Source organism: Ciconia boyciana, chromosome 1 (assembly GCF_034638445.1).
Source record: "Ciconia boyciana chromosome 1, ASM3463844v1, whole genome shotgun sequence".
NCBI classification, from domain to species: Eukaryota; Metazoa; Chordata; class Aves; order Ciconiiformes; family Ciconiidae; genus Ciconia; species Ciconia boyciana.
The window spans coordinates 64,793,566-64,810,152 of NC_132934.1; the positions used below are offsets into that span (position 1 = coordinate 64,793,566).

General features: G+C 48.9%; 2 protein-coding genes across 3 annotated transcripts in view; one reads left to right on the forward strand and one right to left on the reverse strand.

Moving 5' to 3' along the window:
- DENND2A (DENN domain containing 2A) overlaps nucleotides 1-3,242 on the reverse strand; it is a 62,817-nt gene extending 59,575 nt beyond the window's left edge. For both annotated transcript variants that reach the window (XM_072872049.1, XM_072872040.1), the window contains exon 1: nucleotides 3,143-3,242. The gene's annotated coding sequence lies outside the window, so the exon portion shown is untranslated. The remainder of the gene's footprint in view (nucleotides 1-3,142) is intronic.
- A 1,962-nt stretch (nucleotides 3,243-5,204) lies between these two features.
- Nucleotides 5,205-16,301, forward strand: ADCK2 (aarF domain containing kinase 2). Its single transcript, XM_072872075.1, has 8 exons — nucleotides 5,205-6,152; nucleotides 6,891-7,037; nucleotides 8,614-8,742; nucleotides 9,403-9,498; nucleotides 11,554-11,805; nucleotides 13,296-13,424; nucleotides 14,064-14,117; nucleotides 15,370-16,301. Exons 1-8 carry the CDS (start codon nucleotides 5,223-5,225, stop codon nucleotides 15,511-15,513), a joined length of 1,881 nt encoding a protein of 626 aa, XP_072728176.1. The 5' UTR covers nucleotides 5,205-5,222; the 3' UTR covers nucleotides 15,514-16,301.
- Nucleotides 16,302-16,587: the final 286 nt, after the last annotated feature.

The window sequence follows — 16,587 nt, forward strand, 5'->3', positions numbered from 1 at the left end:
GAAGCAAGTGCCTTCCATTGCACTTCAGAGCTACAATCAAGAAAACGTCTCTTCTCCAGCCTTGCCTGGGTAAAACAGTGCTTACAGATCAGTACCCTTCAGATGCAATGTTATTTGAGCTGTATCGAGGCAAAACTGGGCTCACTCATTTACTGTCAGAACTCAAATGCAACAAGGAATTTCTTTCTAGCTACATCCCACTCCATTCTTCCCTGTGGAGAGTCTTCTCAGTCCTTAAGGAACTGCTATGCAAGTTCATTAAAAGTCCTATTTCAGCATTTCCTTCATAGTAGAGGCCTCTTCCAGCCAGCTCTTGGGATCCTGCCAACAGACATATCAGCCACTAGTACTTAAATCCTTCTGCTAAAAAACGCTTCTCTAAAGAGCTTATACCCCAGCTCTGGATGACTAAGAGAGCTGATCATCAAAATTAACCAGCCTCAACAAGAGCTTAAGAGAGGTTCTTCTCCACCCTCATGGGCTTAACGCTGCACTACAGAGCCTTTTCTCCCCTTGGTCTGGCCTCCACTTAGAAAGGAGCAGCTTCAGCACAGTTCCAGTCAGGAAATAAATGTCAGGTACTACAAAAGGAAGAGAGAACCAGCTGCCTTGGATGATGCATTCAGGGGGATCCAGCACTTACTGGGCACTTCTGAAATGCCCAGCATCTCCCCATGTTTAACAGTCTGGCTCTGTTGCATGATCTGATTGGAGATTTTCTTAAACTTAGGGCAAGGATTGCATTTGCCTCTGTGTCCCCAGAGCACCCAGCACAACAGAGGTTTTAATTCCTCTCCATATGAATTAGTTGTTATGGCTGATACTCAGAATAACTCAGTGGAAAAGCTCCTACTGAGTTAAGACCACCTCTGAAAACCACAGCCTTGCAGCTTACGTGGTCTTTATCATCTCCTCGTCAAAATGAACATTTCTAACACGTAAACACACCAGGCATAGGAGAAAGACAAGCATATTGTAAGCACTTGACAAAGGATCTAAATGCCCTACTTGTTTTTGGAGAACAGAAAGCATCACGTGGTTGTCTCTGCAGACAAAATGTCCTAAAAGATCTCCCACGGCAGCGAGCTGGGGACACTAGCAAAAGCAGCACTTTGGGACACTCCACATGCACTTCTAGTCTACAAGGAGGATTGTCCTTGGGGACCCGAGCTGATGAACAGGGAGCACTTCTGTGCTGCCTGTCAGGACAGGGAACGTGCCAAAGGACAACGCAGGCTTCGGCACACAACCTTCTCACCCATAGGCAAAGAGAGGTCCCAGCCGAGCTATAAATCTTTAGCCTGCTTTTTACATCCCAGGTCGCTCCAGCGCCCTTTGTTTTCAGTGCTTTCTCTTCCATTTCTCGAAGAGGCACTGTATTACCCTAGGAAATCCTGTGGCTTTCCTCTCATTACCATACTTAAGAGTTTTCAGTTGTTTCCAAGTCTGTCCCAGAGTGGTAGACATCCATTCTCACACACCAAAACACTTTTTGGATTATTTTAAAAAACCCAACCAAACAAAAAAACCCCCAAAACAACAACAACCACCAAACCCCACAAATATTACCCTGATGACAACAATTCAGCATACAACACAACAGTCGAGGAAACGCATTCCTTTCCTCTGGCAGGATACAGTAACGACTCCCTTTCTGGTGATTCAGAAATGGAGCCAGTACACTTTATTGGACTTTGCTACCACACACCAAGAATGAGTGGTCAGTAAGGTGGCAGCCAACACAGAAAACAGCTTTTTAATCCATCAGCAACAGCAGCAGCTCCCCTCCTGGGAGCAAATGAGAGCCCCATGGAAATCCCTATGCCCTTCTCTTCATCCTCCCAGCTGAGCTCCGCACCAGAGACGCTCCTCTCCAAAAGCAACAACCCTGCTTAAATGGCAAGAGCAAAGGTGGCCGGGAACACCTCAGGGTCAGGAACAGCTCCCATGCAACTTGCTGACCTGTCCAGGAAACAAATTGTGCTCTTGTAAAGAGCAGGATTAAGCACCCTGTGCTTAGCCCTTATTACCTGCTCCTGCAAGGCTCCAGTGCAGTCCCAAGCAGTCAGAAAGCCTCAATCCCCCTAGACCATCCCTTTTCCAGCACTGAGCATCAAGAGCCAGGCTCCTTGGAGACTCATACAACCAAGCCCTCTGAAAGTGTCCCAAACACACCTTGCACAGTTTACCCTCCAGTCTGCATTTGACACACTGGGACCAAGGCAGCAGAGAGCTGTAAATTCTTCCTCGCTCCCTTCCCAGCTGCTGCTTCCCCCTGACTCTGTGCTTAATCCATTAGCACCCATCATCCCTGGGTACCACAACAGGACGGTGAGTTGGTGTTTCTCACCTCGGGACAGGTGAATACTCTCATGGATCCCATGTGGGAGTCAGAAATGCCACCCTGTTAAGCTATGGGCTGCACCCAAGTGCAGGCGTTTCCTCCTGCCAAGGGCAAAGCAAGAGAAAAGCAAGCTATCCAGAGCAGAAAGAGAGAAAACCAAAACTAAGATCACGGAGAGAGAATCAGGGCTTTGCTGAAACTGAGTGGGACTCTGCTGCTTGCTCCGGTACGGCCCGGGCTTCCCCCAACGAATTTGCTCAGCGTTTCCCTGTCTTTTTTGTTGCGGGAGACCGAGGCAGCGCTGAGTCCGCCCAGGGGCCTCACGCCGGGCAGTTGGGCTGCCTCCACTCCTCCACCCCGTCGCTCCCGAACCACTTGGGCCGGCTGTTCGAGCAGTGGGGCCGTCGCCCTCCCCGCGTCCCCTAGGCTCTTCTCCCACCCGCACCGGACGAGGACGGAGGGAGCAGCAGCGCTCCCCGTCCCAGCGGGAAAGCGGCGGTGGCGACCGGCGGTGCCCTCAGCAGCCGGGAGGGTGGGGGGTTTCGGCTCACGCCCCCCGGTTTCCGTCTCTGCAGCCGAACACATTACCGGGGGAAGAAACGCCCATTTGGGGGTGAAGGGAAAAAAAGAACTAGCGGGTTTTTGGAGCGGCACCGATCCCCCGCGCCCCGACCGCCGCCCCGGTAGACAAGCGGTCTGCAGGCGGCGGAGGCCGCCTCCCGGCACCTCTGCCCGCTCTCCCCCGGTAACGCCCGCCGCTGCCCCGGCCCCACCACGGGCCTCTCCGCGCCCCCCTACCTTCCTCGGCGGCGGCGGGGGTGGGGGGCCGTGCCCCGGCATGGCGGCGGCAGCGCCCGGCGCCGGGCTGGCGGCGTGCGGACGCGCGGCTGGGGGCTCCCCGCCCGCCGCGCCATGCAGCGCCGCGCCGCTGCCGCCGCCCCCCGCCGGCACCAGCCCCGGCCCCGGCCCCGGCCCCGGCCCCGGCCGCCCTCCGGCGGGAGCACCGCCCCGCTCCGCCCCGGCCCGCCGCCATGGCAACCGCGCCCGCCCCTCCGCCCGGGGGAATAGCGCGACCGGTGCCGCCGGCCAGCCGGCATCCAGCCGGGGCGGTGGGACGCTCGGCAAGGCTGGGGCAGGGGGTGCACGGAGGTGAGGGGGCCTGCCTGTGGCACGGCCAGAAATTAAAAAAAAGAGATGAGGTGCACAAGGCGCCTTTCTGGTTGCAAGCAGAACTCCCCGAGGGGAAGTAGAAAGTCCCTTCTCGCTCCCAAAGCGGCACCGGTTACTCCACCAGCCTCCCGCTGCTGAAGGAACCTGTCACGGCACCTGGGCAGCTCACAGACACTTCACGAGAAAGCGGCTAGCCAGGAAAGCCTCAAGCCTGCGAAACAATTTCCATCAGCAGAACTGTTCACCTGCACAGGGCCATGATCCAGCTCCCTGTTGGCACAGAATTTTACTTGGTCAGATCTGAGCTACCTACTAAAGAGAGGGAGGGATCTGGATTGGAAAGTGGATTAATTCTTCATACGGGTTTTTGGTTCCCAGGGTACATTAAAAATAACAGAAAGGGGATTTTTTTTTTTCCTCTGAGTAGAAATATGCGGTTAGTAACATACACCTAAAGCTGGGAACCAGCTGAACTCCCAGTGTGAAAGGCCACAGCTCCCAGCTGAAAGCCTCCCTGCACAAGACAGTAGCTTTGCTGAACAGATAGCAACGCGAGTTGCAGCATCACCTTTGCGGTGGCTGTCCCCTAAAACACATTCTTTGACAGGTTGCGGTCACATACACAAAAGCTCCCAAAACGGAGGGACGGATGATGTCGTTGTCAGCTGCATCCTTGGCAGCAGGTTCATTAGTTTCGATTTTAAAAAGGCACATGTCCTTTGCGAAGGAAATGAGCAATCCTCTGTAGCCGCGTAATTACAAACAAAGTTGATACATTGCCAGCTGACTCGGGAATAAGCAGGAGACCCAACACTGCCATCAGCAGCCCCTCTGTGGAGCAGAAAGCCCAGGGTTCAGAGCAAGCCTGGAAGAGGAAACAACTCAGCAGCTCTACTGAAATACCATCATCACCTCAGCAAGCTTTTCCTTTCAATTTTAATTTCTTTTGCTAGTAGTGATGCGCCATCATGTGCCCTCAGATACTTCCATTACTCAAAGCACTGACTGTTTTGTTAATACCCTGCTAAGGAAATAGCTAATAGCAGCAACACTTCACCTACCAGTGTCAGGCTTACCACTAGAAAGCCTTGGCTTTTGCTTAAAAATAAAAAGATCATGGCCAAATTCTCTTGTCGTGGAAAAAAAGGAGAGGCAGCTGCCACTTTGCAATGGCTGAAGTACCCCCCGCATCTCACCTGTAGCTCACTCCACTGCATGGGTCCAAACCAAGGTAGGCTCAAAACCAGGATGGCAAGAGCCCACCTCAACTGTGAAAACAGATAGAGACCTGAAGGCCCCTAGCCCAAGCATGGGCCCCATCCCTCTTGTCACTGGGCACCCGCAGGGATGCATCCGCATCCCTGCGGGTGCCCGGTGACCAGACGGAAGGGGCCTCTTGTTCTCCTCCGGCATAGCCCGAACCTGAGGGGATGCTCCCACTCAGGAGGCTACAGCTCAGTCAAGCTCTTCCCCTCACAGTGCTCAGGCGTCATCCGTGAAGCACTAAGAATCACCTCACAGTCCTTCAAGGCTCCCGCTCCTGTCCCTTTAAAGGGCGGGCCGCCACAGCCCGCCGGCGCTGATTGGCTGGCCCCCGTCCCTCGGGAAGGGGCCAGCCAATGGCCTGATTGGAAGGTCGTCTCCCCTCCCCCCGCCCCCCCCCCCCCCCAGGAGGCCGCTAGCGGCCGTTAACGGCGGCGGGCGGGCGATGGTGGCGGGTGGCGCTGTGCGGCTGTTGCCGCTCCCGCGCCCCCTCCTCGGGCGGGCCGCCGGGGCGAGGGGGGTGCTGCCCTGTTGGGCCACCGCGGGGCGCGGCGGGCTGCGTGCCGGGCGCTGGGTCGCGGTGGCCTTGGCGGTGCCCGCGACGGTGCCCGCTGGGACCGGTTGGAAGGAGAGGCCGGGACAGCGGGGGCCCGTGTGGGTAGGGGAGCGGGGCTCGGAGCGACCGCCCCGGGGGCTGCTGCGGCGCTTGGGTCTGGTGCTCCGGTTGGGTCTGCGGGCCTGCGGGTTGCTGCTGCGCTTCGGCCCCCTGCTGCTGCTCTACCCGCTGAGCCGCCTGTGGCCCAGCCTGGGCGCCCTGTGGCTGCGGCTGCTGCGGAGGGCGGCCGAGGCTGCTGGCCCCACCTGCGTCAAGCTGGGCCAGTGGGCCAGCACCCGGAGGGACCTCTTCTCCGAGGCCTTCTGCGATGAGTTTTCCAAGCTGCACGTTGAGGTGAGCCCGCACCCGTGGGGCCACACTGATGAGCTCCTAAGGAAGGCCTTCGGCGAGGACTGGACAGGCATCCTCAAGTTCCAAAGCTGGGAGCCGGTTGGCTCAGGCTGTGTCGCCCAGGTGTATAAAGCCTATGCCGACCTGACAGCTATCACAGGCTCCCAGGCCAAGAAGCTAGCACAACGCTCGGAGTTACGGTCTGCTTTTGAAGCATGGGAAGTGTCAGGCTTTAGAGGCCTCCTCAGGTGGCTGAGGAGGAGGAAGAGCGAGGAGATGTGGAATGAGAGCAGCAGGGAGGAGCTGAGCCCAGCAGACTACTCCCAGGGAAGTCCTGTGAGTGGGATGTCCCTTATGGAGCAGATGGCCAAGCCACTCCTGAATGCAAATCCTTCATCAGCCAGACATCTCGTGCCTGTAGCCGTTAAAGTAAGTCCTACATCTGGCTGGTAGATGTGTGAAAATGGAGTGTGCTGGATGAAGCCAGTCAGATTTTAATTCCCATGGAGATGAGTAGCTGGCTAGGGCCAGGTAGAGCAAGCGAAGTGATGCTTGTCTCCCTCAGTATCTTTTCTCAGTGCTTTGGTTCCAGCCAGCTGCAATCCAGACTTGCGGTGGCCCCAGCTCTTCCCAGCCCAGAGAGCTTGAGTACACATACTGCCTATGGCACCTTTGACGTGGCATATGGATGCCAGAAATGCCTGCAAGGGCCCAGTTCATATTAAAATAATGAATATTCAGCTTGGCTTCACCTTCCAGAAAATGAAACCTCTTTTCTCCTCACATGAAGAAATCTGGAACAGATAAGTTCTTTCCAGCAAAGTTTATGTAAAGAAATCTTACATTTGAGCTGTTCCGAATACTAGCCAGCACTGCATGACACGGAGAGGGCAGGAGTGCAAAAGCAGTGGAAATGGTATTGGGTGAGACTGTAGGCTCCAGCACAGATATATTCATTCAATTTGAAGATTATAATGTATTTCTTTACAGCTTAATCCATGGCAAAATGTGAATTCTTCTGAGGGCTAGCTGGGGAAGCCTTTTTAGCTCCCAGTTTGATAGGCTGGGTTCTGTCTATTTGGAATGCATCACTTCAGCTGACTGAAATGGACCGTCCTCTTTACAGTGTTTGGGGAGCTGATCTTGCCACTGTTTGTTTTTGCGCAGGTCCTGCACCCTGGCCTAGTCCACCAAGTCCAGATGGATCTGTTTCTCATGAAGATGAGTAGCCACATCATTGGACTTCTCCCTGGATTCAAGTGGCTCAGTTTGACAGAGATTGTGGAGGAGTTTGAGAAGCTTATGATTCAGCAGGTGCGTGCCATGCCATGGTCCCCACGTACTGAAACAAAACTGCCCTTTGTCTTGCTACTGGCTGTCTCTAACTCTGTTCATACTGCTACTTTTTAAAGGGTTAGATGAAGGCTTGCTTGTTCTTTAGTTATGTTCTTTATTCTAATCAGTCACATAATGTTACTGTAGGAAGGCTTATATGCTCACAGAGTAAAAAAGCAAAGCAATGAAAAAAATTAACAATCTTTATTAGACTTAAAAATTTTTTTAGACTTTGAAAATCTTTTTTAGACTTTGAGTATGTTTTCTAGTGAACAGCCTGAACAGCTAGCTAGCCATAGTCGCAGTCCTTTTTGCAGCATTGTGAAAGATGAGCACTGGTAAGAGACCTCTTCTTAGGAAAATAATCTCTCCAAACAAGTGCTCAGACATGTGTTTTTTCTCTTTAATCCTACATGTATGTTTGCAATCTGTACTCACTGGTCATGTTTGTTAGCACTGAGGTATATATATTGGCATAAGTAATATACTTTCACATGAGTTAATTAGACATTCTATATCGTATTGTCATCGGACTCATAGTATCGGTAAAGTTAAGCTTTGCAAATAGATCTGAAAACATGTCCTGATTCACTAATGTCTTCTAAAGACACAGTCCTGAAATGTCCTCACTGCCAAACTTACAAAGATTTCACTACAGGCTTCATTAGGCTTATGTTTCTATTAAAATGAACCATTATCTGCTAATTTCATTATTGTGTCCAGATTGCAGAGTCTGAAGTCTGTTATAAGCTTTTGAAAGCCTTAATTCTTTTCTACTGTTGCAAAAAACGTAAACAGTAAATCCATGTTGTTAACTGTATTCAGATGTGACTCGAGGTCATTAATACCAGTTTAGTCCGACAGAGCTTTTGGTGGATGCACTGAAGACTGAGGATTAGAAGAGCATCTGGTAGGCTTGTTGTAATTTCCTTTCATTTCTCTTTGAAAGAACAAGAAGTATTCCTGGGATATTTCCTATTGCCAGATGAGGGAGGTGAGGCAAGGTTATCCTGCCTCCTTGAGCAGCAGCAATGGGCAGGAGAGAGGGTCTTGTGTCGAGGCACTGAATCACTGAAGAGCTAGGGCCAGGACTTTGCATAGTGGATTATTTTGTACGTGTTACATTAAATTTCTTCCTGCTATGGTTGCCTGTCTATAAAGTGAGGCTGGGGCTGCAGCTCTTCTACCCTGTCTGCCTGCCTTGCTATTTGGACAGTAAGCTTTGGTTCAGGATCTGTCTTACCCTTGAAAATAATGCAGTCCTGGACTTTTTTGAGACACCATGCCTATAGTAAGAGTCACTCATATTTTGAAGGTGCTGGATTGTGGGCCATGCATTACCCAGTCTGTTACTCTATTCTTCCATCAGGAAAACTATAAGCATGTAAGAAGCACCACTCTTACATGAAAACACTTCTGTTTTCATTCTGGATTTCTGACTAGTTTTGTTGGTGTTGAGTGTTGCACCGTACAGTCATATCCTCATACGGGATCCTGAAGATCTAATTCTAATTGAATCTAATTTCCAGCCTGTTTTTTCTTTTTCTCCTTTGAGATTGACTTACGCTATGAAGCCAGAAATCTGGAGCGCTTCCGACAAAATTTCCTAGATGTAGATTTTGTGAAGTTTCCAACTCCCCTTCGGCCTTTGGTAACGACAGATGTTCTAGTGGAAACATTTGAGGTAAGAATTGCGGGGTCTGGGATCAGTGGTAGCAGTGAGAAGGCCCTTAGGAGAACATGCCAAGGAGGTGTTTTTTTGAGAAGGAGCAATCAGAGGCAGAAGAATGCTTTTCTCTTATTTGCTTAAAGAGATTGGTGTCCTTCCTCAGGGTCTCTTCCACTCTTTTTGTTTGTAAGCAGTGTATCCCAGAAGACAGGTGGCAGACAACTCCATATGGAAGTGAACACTTGGCCTGAAACCAAGTGGACTAGCAGTGTGTCCAGCCACCATGTGCTTGCCTGTGCTTTGCAAACCAACACCACGCTTCAGCTCTCCTCTGTGGTGGGTCAAAGCAAGGAGCTCAGCAATCTGACACTTTCTGATGATTGCCTCACTTCCCTTGTGGATGTTTGAGTCACAGACCAAAGCTACTATCGGCCTTAGTTTTCGTGCATGTGATCCTGGCAAGAGTATTTCTGCCTCAGGCTGTATCACACCCTCTTTCCAAAGAACAAATCCTTGCTTCTCTCATTTTCCCCATCACATTAGGTACAGCCTCTATCAAGCAGGTCCTTTCTAGGGTATTGCTGTTGCCTTCCCTCAACTTTCAGTACCTAGGTAAAGGCGTGGTTGAAGGTGGGACACAGTGTGTGTTTGACTCCAGCTCCATCTTTGTTTCAGGAGAGTGAGCCTATTTCGCACTACCTGCATGCAGAGATTGCCACAGAGCTGAGGCAGAGACTTGCAAAGATGGGCATGGACATGCTGCTAAAGATGGTAGGCACTTGGCTGAGGCTGGGAGTTGAAGGTTGTTTTCCTGCAGAAGCTATTTGGTTGGGGTAAAAATATGGCTAAAGAGAGAACCTGTTTGCTTCCCATGTCTCCTACCCTTCTCCCCATGGACTCAAAGATAGAGCTGTGCCTTTTGGAGCCAGCCCGTGGATGCCAGGTATCTTGCGGTAACCCAGGACGTGGGCTGCTAGGGCACTGTGCAGCTCTTGAACTGGCAGAGGGAGGGTCTGTACTTCATGTGCAATGTAACAAGGTCCGAGTAAAGCCTGGGTATACCACCTAGATATACCACTACTGTAGACTTTGACACGGAGCTTCTTCCACTGCAGAAGCACAATCTGCTTTGCACACTGCAGAGTCTCCTATGCAGCTTGATCAGTGCATTGCTTAGGAAACCCACTAATCCATTTAATGAATATTCACATGTTGCCCAAGTGCTATAAAGTGCAATGTAATTAGCAAATATCATGCTCTCTGCAGAGACTCTGGATGCGACTCACAGGGAAAAGAGCTAGCTAGTTTCTTCATTTATTGACCCCTCCTCCAAAACTGCCTTTTTTTTTAAGGAAGAACTAAATATGGAGTAAAGAAAACAAACCTGGCCAGATTCAGCTTATGATTCAGCTTCTGGCTGTCTAGTTATTTTGTGGTCAAAATAGCCACAAATGATCTGGAAAGGAGTGTTGAGAGGTGACACAACTGGCTTGTGAGGAGCTGTGAGAACTAGCAGGGAAGAGTTGCAAAAGAACCTCACAGTACTGAGTGCGTGGGCTGTAAGTGTCAGATGAAATTCAGTTGATCACTGCAACATCATGCTCGGGTGATGGTGAGGCCTGCAGTTCTGACTATGTGTAGTATGACGGACTCTGAAATAGCTTTTACCACTCAGAAAAGCAATGGTGGAGCTATAATAGTTTTATGCTAACATTAGATTCAATGGTTAGGAGTAAAGCAAAACCCCCAAATTTTAGGAGTAGAAAAGAATTAAAGAGCAAAGAAACAACATAATGGCTGTAAGTAAAACAAATACCTGTTTCTTGAATACTCTGTGCAGTTCTAGTCCCTCGCTATCCAGCACCCTCCATTTCAAGGGCTGTAATGGAACTAGAAGAGGTGCAGAAGAAGGCAGCCAGGATGATTACTGGTGTGGAATGGCTTCCATGCAGGAATGGTGAAATAATTTGGACTTATAACTCTAGAGAGTAGAGAAATGAGAGTAGCTTATGACAGAGATGTATGCAGTCATGGGTACATGAGAGTGAATATGGATCTATTGTGTATGGTTCCTCAGAACAATGAGGAGGACAAACAAAATTATCAGAGGTCACTTTTCCAGGCAACACCTAAAAAAAAAAATCTCCCTTTTTCACACAGCTCTAATTATTTATGTGGCAATTGGGCAAATTCATAGGAGAAATCCATCAAATACAAAGATAACTTCCGTGGGGCAGGAAGTCCTGCAGTCCCAGGTTGCCAGGAGGGTTAGTGGGGAAGTACTACCTTGTGCTTGCCCTCTTGCTAGTCCTTTTTAGGACTAACCACTAGCAGAGGCAGAGAAGTGCTACATACATTTGTTTCCTCTTCTCTTGTTTTCCTCACTTTTCAATACAGTTGTAATGTGGGTTGATGTCCCAGACTGGACAAACATTACTGTTCTCTATAACCCATGCCACTGAATGGCAAATGGCCTATTCTTACTGCATTACTCTTTGCCAAGGCCCACCAGCACGCATCCAGTTTAGGGTAAATTGCCAAAGAGCACTACCGTTCCCTGCTGGGACTCCTGGCTGTCCTACCTGACCTCTAGGAAACAAACAGAATTGCTTCACACAGCTCTGCCGACTCCCCTAGAGTAGCACCCATGCCATTTCAGCACAGCTGGTCTCCAGCAGAAGTCATTTGCTGTGTTGCTGCCTAGGGTGATGCACATTAGTAATGACAGTGAACAGACCAGAAATGAACCTCTACTATTTGCCTGGGAATTTTGGCATGGGCGGGTTTGGTTGGAATGAACTGCTCTAAGACTTGCCCGTCCTCTAGGTCTTTGTTGACAACTTTGTCCATGCTGACCTGCACCCCGGGAACATCCTGGTTCAAGGCACAGCCCACGTCAGCACCAGCTGCAAGGAGCAGACAGCCATCGTGGACCTGTGTGACACACTCGTGGTGGAAGTGCAGCCGCCCCTCAGGCGGCTCTGCCTGGTGCTGCTGGACGCGGGGATCGTGGCGGAGCTGCAGAGTGCAGACATGCAGAACTTCCGGGCAGTTTTCACAGCTGTGGTCCAGGGCCAGGTGAGGTGTCTGTCAGGGGGCTGTGGAGCTGAGGCTGGGGAAGGGAGACAGCTGAAGAGTCCGATGGCTGAAGTGATAGTTTTCTCTCTACTTCCCCTTATAATCCTCCCTGAGAGGAGTAGGAGACTTGCTAGCGTGGAAGCTATACCTGACACAGAGATAAGATGTTCAGCTACAGCAAGGAGGGTGCCAGAGTGGAGCAATTTCAGTGGCCCAGGAAATGGAAGGTATTAAACGGGAAGCACTGGCTGCCACTCCCTGGTTAGGAGTGCTTCTGATGCAAGTTAGGACTGCCTGGGGGCCACTCGCCATTTCAGAGACTGTTGCAGAATCTGCCAGATTTTGCTAGAGAAGAAGAGGGAATGGATTAACATCTTGGTCTTCCACACACATTCCTTTCTGCAGCCTTGCTGCTGGAAAGCCCATATGCCATCTTTCATTTTGCTTTTGTGTCAGTGCCTGTAGAGAAGAGGAAGCAAAACAGGTGCAGGTGGGGGGGGGTCTGTCTACCAGGCTTCTCTGTATAAGGGGAACTACTTTATCCTCCTTCCCACTTACTTAAAATACACTGTCAGATGGATTAGAGAATCCAGTGCTGATGTCTCCTGTTCATTCTGAGAACAAGCATCTTTGCTCATACTGGCATGTTGCTGTTTCTCAGCTGTGGGTTGGATGGCTCACCAGCGTATCTCAAGAGAGGGACACGTTTTAACTTGGTCTGTTTAATCTGCTGAAGCATACTGAGGAGTCAGCGCTAAACCGTGTATTCAGGCCCATCCTGTGCTGCCAAACGTACTTCTTGGCTACTAAGCAAAAACTGCAAACATTTGATTGCAAGTCCTTCATGGCTCAGGCTGGGTGTAATTCATGATCTACAGGTGAAAAACTTCTACACTGTCTCATTGCCAAACCTGGGGCCTCTGGCTCTGTACGTTGCTGTCAGACACGTCTTCCAAGAAGAGCTATGAAGCCTCTCACAAGTGAAGCTTGGGTATGGCTCCCCCCTTTCTCACCAAGCATCTGCTGGTGTAGAATCAGTTCACTCTTTCCCCACAGTTTCCAAATGGAAGGTTGGACTTAGCCTGTAAGGGAGGCTAATAGATGCCCTTCTTTACACCATCATCTCTGCTAAGAAGAAAATGCCAATCCTGTGGGTTTTATTTTTTCCCCGTGAAACTTCTCCTGACTGCCTAAGAGAGATCTTTGTTGTGTTCTACCCTATAAGACCTGCAAGAAAAATAGGCAGGGTTTTGCCAGATACCAGCTAAGACTTTTGGACTAGTTCTGCTCTTCCTGCACCCGCTATTGTTGATTCGTTGGGTCTCTGTTGCTGGAATGGGAAAGCATGGCCCTGGGAGTTCTCTCTGCAGTATACCTCCTCCAGGGACCTTTGCAGCAGAGGCCTTCCAGGGACAATGACGTGCAGCTCCCTGTAGGCCTGCTGGCACCAGTGATCAAGTTCTGATTCTCCTTTTCAACTTGTTTCACAGGGGGAGAGAGTGGCAGAACTGATCCTTCATCACGCCCGTGCTAACCAGTGCCAAGATATCGAGCGATTCAAAGCTGAGATGGCGGAACTAGTGACCAAGGTCCGGGGGAACACCGTTGCCCTAGGAAAGGCAAGTGCACAATGTCCCACCCTCACTTACCTGTAATTCAGTGCAACTTGGCTTTTAGAATGATCCATGTGGAAAGGCCAGCTCTGATCTCATCGGCACCACCAACCAGTACTGGGCATTTTTAGTCTCTCAGGTGCCACAAAAGTCTATAAAACCCTTTCTTATTTCCTTCTAATTAAAAAAGCATGTGTGTGTTTGTGAGTTGTTGGGTTTTTTTTGTTGTTTTGTTTTAAATCTCTAACATTTGCAGCTCCCTGTGAGGAGTTGCTGAGCCTGATGTTACAGCTTGCATCCTGTTAGCTAAGGCCAGCCTGGGCACTTCAGAGAGTCTAGTATGGTGGTATTGAGCAAATGAATGCATGTTGTGTACTGCTGTGCGGTCAGATGTTCTCAGCCTTCTTGGGCTGGCAAGTAAGCAGAACCATGGGTCACAGCTGAACTCCTTATCCTGGGCACGGTGGCAGGGATCATACCTTGATGTTGGCTGTTGTCAGCCCGATAATCGTGTCCCACCACCAGAACCAAATGCTAACAAACACTTAGAAGAATCCTGCCTGTCACTCATGTGGCTCAGTGTTCTCGACCACAGGTTGTTGGGTTTTTTTCCATCAGTTGTTAACTTCTCCTTTTGTATTCCAGCTTCAGGTGGCAAATCTCCTCTCGAATGTCTTTAAACTATTGATGACCCATAAGGTGAGGTCCTGTCACTGTCTGCCTTCAACAGCATGGAAGTTCATTTGGGGAGGGAGAACTACTGGGAACACGAAGGGATGCTGGGAGGGGGACTGCAGGAATGCATCCAAGTGTTGCAGGCATGCTGTTTCTCAGGTCTTGATACACACCCTATCAAGACCAATTTCTGTTTTGTTGGGTTTTGTCTTAATATTGCATTTAACAGTTGATATTATTTACTAAAAGGAATGTTTCTGTAACACATAGTTTTTCCTATCTTTTTTTTATAGTCCCTTAGAAGCAGAAACTGAAATCTAATGTATGTTCCACTTGTATATCATTGCATGCTTTCTTCCCTGGACCTCTTTCTTGATATGGGGTTATGTACCAGCACTAGGCCATTGGTTTGTTAGAGGCCTCAAAAGTGAGAAGCTGCTCACAGAACAGAGATTCCTTCTTATAACTGACAGTATTTGGGGGACAAGTTTGTGTGGTTGCAAACAACTTTGGAAATAAACAGAGCTATGGTGGCCTGAACTAGAGGAGAGGAGAAGGTTGTCAGCCACAGGGCTGCTCAGCCTGCAAAGGGCCATCTAAACATTCCTTAGTTAGAGGTTTTTGTCATTGAGCCTCGTTAATGTGGCTTCTAATAAGCCACATTAAGCTGGTTTCTAATTATCTAATTCTAGACCTCATTAAGCTGGTTTCTAATAACATGAAATGTAATTTAGGGCCTTACAAAGCAAGTCCTCCCAACTCCATGAATTCTTAATGCCCTGGTATGCCTTGAAACAATCCTGGTGCCTGGCTGGGAACTGGGGAGTAGTTTGCTCACATGCAGAGCAGAGGATAGTTTCCTCTGATCTGTGGGGGTCTTTTGTGGCCATTCAGGTGAGCTCCCCCTTACACAAGTGCATGTGTTCAAGTATGTTGGATACTACTGCAGCTTATAACTACATGAGCAATGGTGGGCACTCCTAAGCTCCTGCTATTCCAGTATGGAAGAAAAAAAATCCCATTCCCCTTCTTGGAACTGAAAAGTAAACTCTCGGGTTCCATTAGGGCACTTACCCTGAAACCGTCACCTTATTTTTGGGCCTGCTGCTGGATTTCGGTGAGTTCTGAAACTCCAAGTGATGGAGTTGCCAGTATAGTTTCAGGTGTGCGTGTGCTCTCCCCTTCCCTCTCAGCTTAGCCAATGCTGGTACATCTGTGGAATGGGCTCAGAAGAAAATAAGGTCTGCTGAGTCCATTTAATCTCTTGTGGTTCTAGGTGAAGCTCGAGAGCAATTTTGCTTCCATCATCTTTGCCATCATGGTTCTGGAAGGTCTTGGTCGGTCACTGGACCCTGAACTGGACATCCTAGAGGCAGCTAAACCACTGCTCATCAAAACTGCAGCTTCTGTCCTCGAATAGACTCTTGTGGCTGCTGCCCTCTCACTGTGCAGGGTTACCTATGCTGTCTGTGAGCTGACAGAGAAAGAAACTGAAGGTGGGAAGTCACATGTAGCTTGGGGACACACCATGCAGTGGTTACTCTCCATTAATGTTGCCTTCAGTTGTTTCAGCCAAGCACCAGGCATGGGATATTAGAAGGTCCATTCCAGAAACCAGGAAGACTTTGCACAATTGGAGAGTGCTGACTCATTACACAGTTCTAAGAGCTAATGAGCTCTGGTAGTTTTTAAAGTGACATATCATGTAGTTTAGGTGGACAAGATCACTGCAGCCTGAAGAGAAAAGGAGTCTTACTTGTCTAAAAGTCTTTTAAAAAGATATTCATTGATCAAGTCTGTTTTGAAATATATCAGGTTAAATATTTAAAGTTAATTTACAGACTTAGCTGTCACTGTGGTATGAGAAATGATGTTCTAACACCACCTAAGCAACTAATTCAGGCTGAAAAAAGCCAATAAACCTTTTTGTCTTTTGTATTTTTAACTTCTACTTTTATTGTAGAAGTGTCCTTGAGATCCTGCAGGGAGGGGTCTGTTCTTAGTCATTTTTGATGATAAAAACAGACCAGTCAATTTGAATTTTTTTTTTTTTCAAACTTCCATACTCTAGCACAACTCTATAGGAGTTTGGATTATAAACAGCAAAAGAAGGCTTTCTGCCTAGGCAGAAAACAACTTTTAGGCATATTTGTACTGGTCTTAAGGGTTTTTTTTCCTGAAGCTTAAATAAAAGTTTTGTTTTGTTTTTTTTTTCCTTCTCTTGTGTGCTTCCTTCCTACTACGCCCCCCCCGCTAGTCTCACCCTAGTCAACTCAAAACCTTAACTAATATGCAAAGTTTTGGGTTTGATTTCCAGTTGTTTGCAAAACAAGGAGTCCAAGCATTTTCCTAGTGGATGGAAAACACATTGTGAATGTTTAAAATTAAATAAAGCCAGCAAAAGAGCTAGATCATACATGGCTTTTACAGTCAGTTATTTTAATAGTAGTATTAAAATTATTTTATGGCTGTATTTTAATAGTGAGAAACAGAG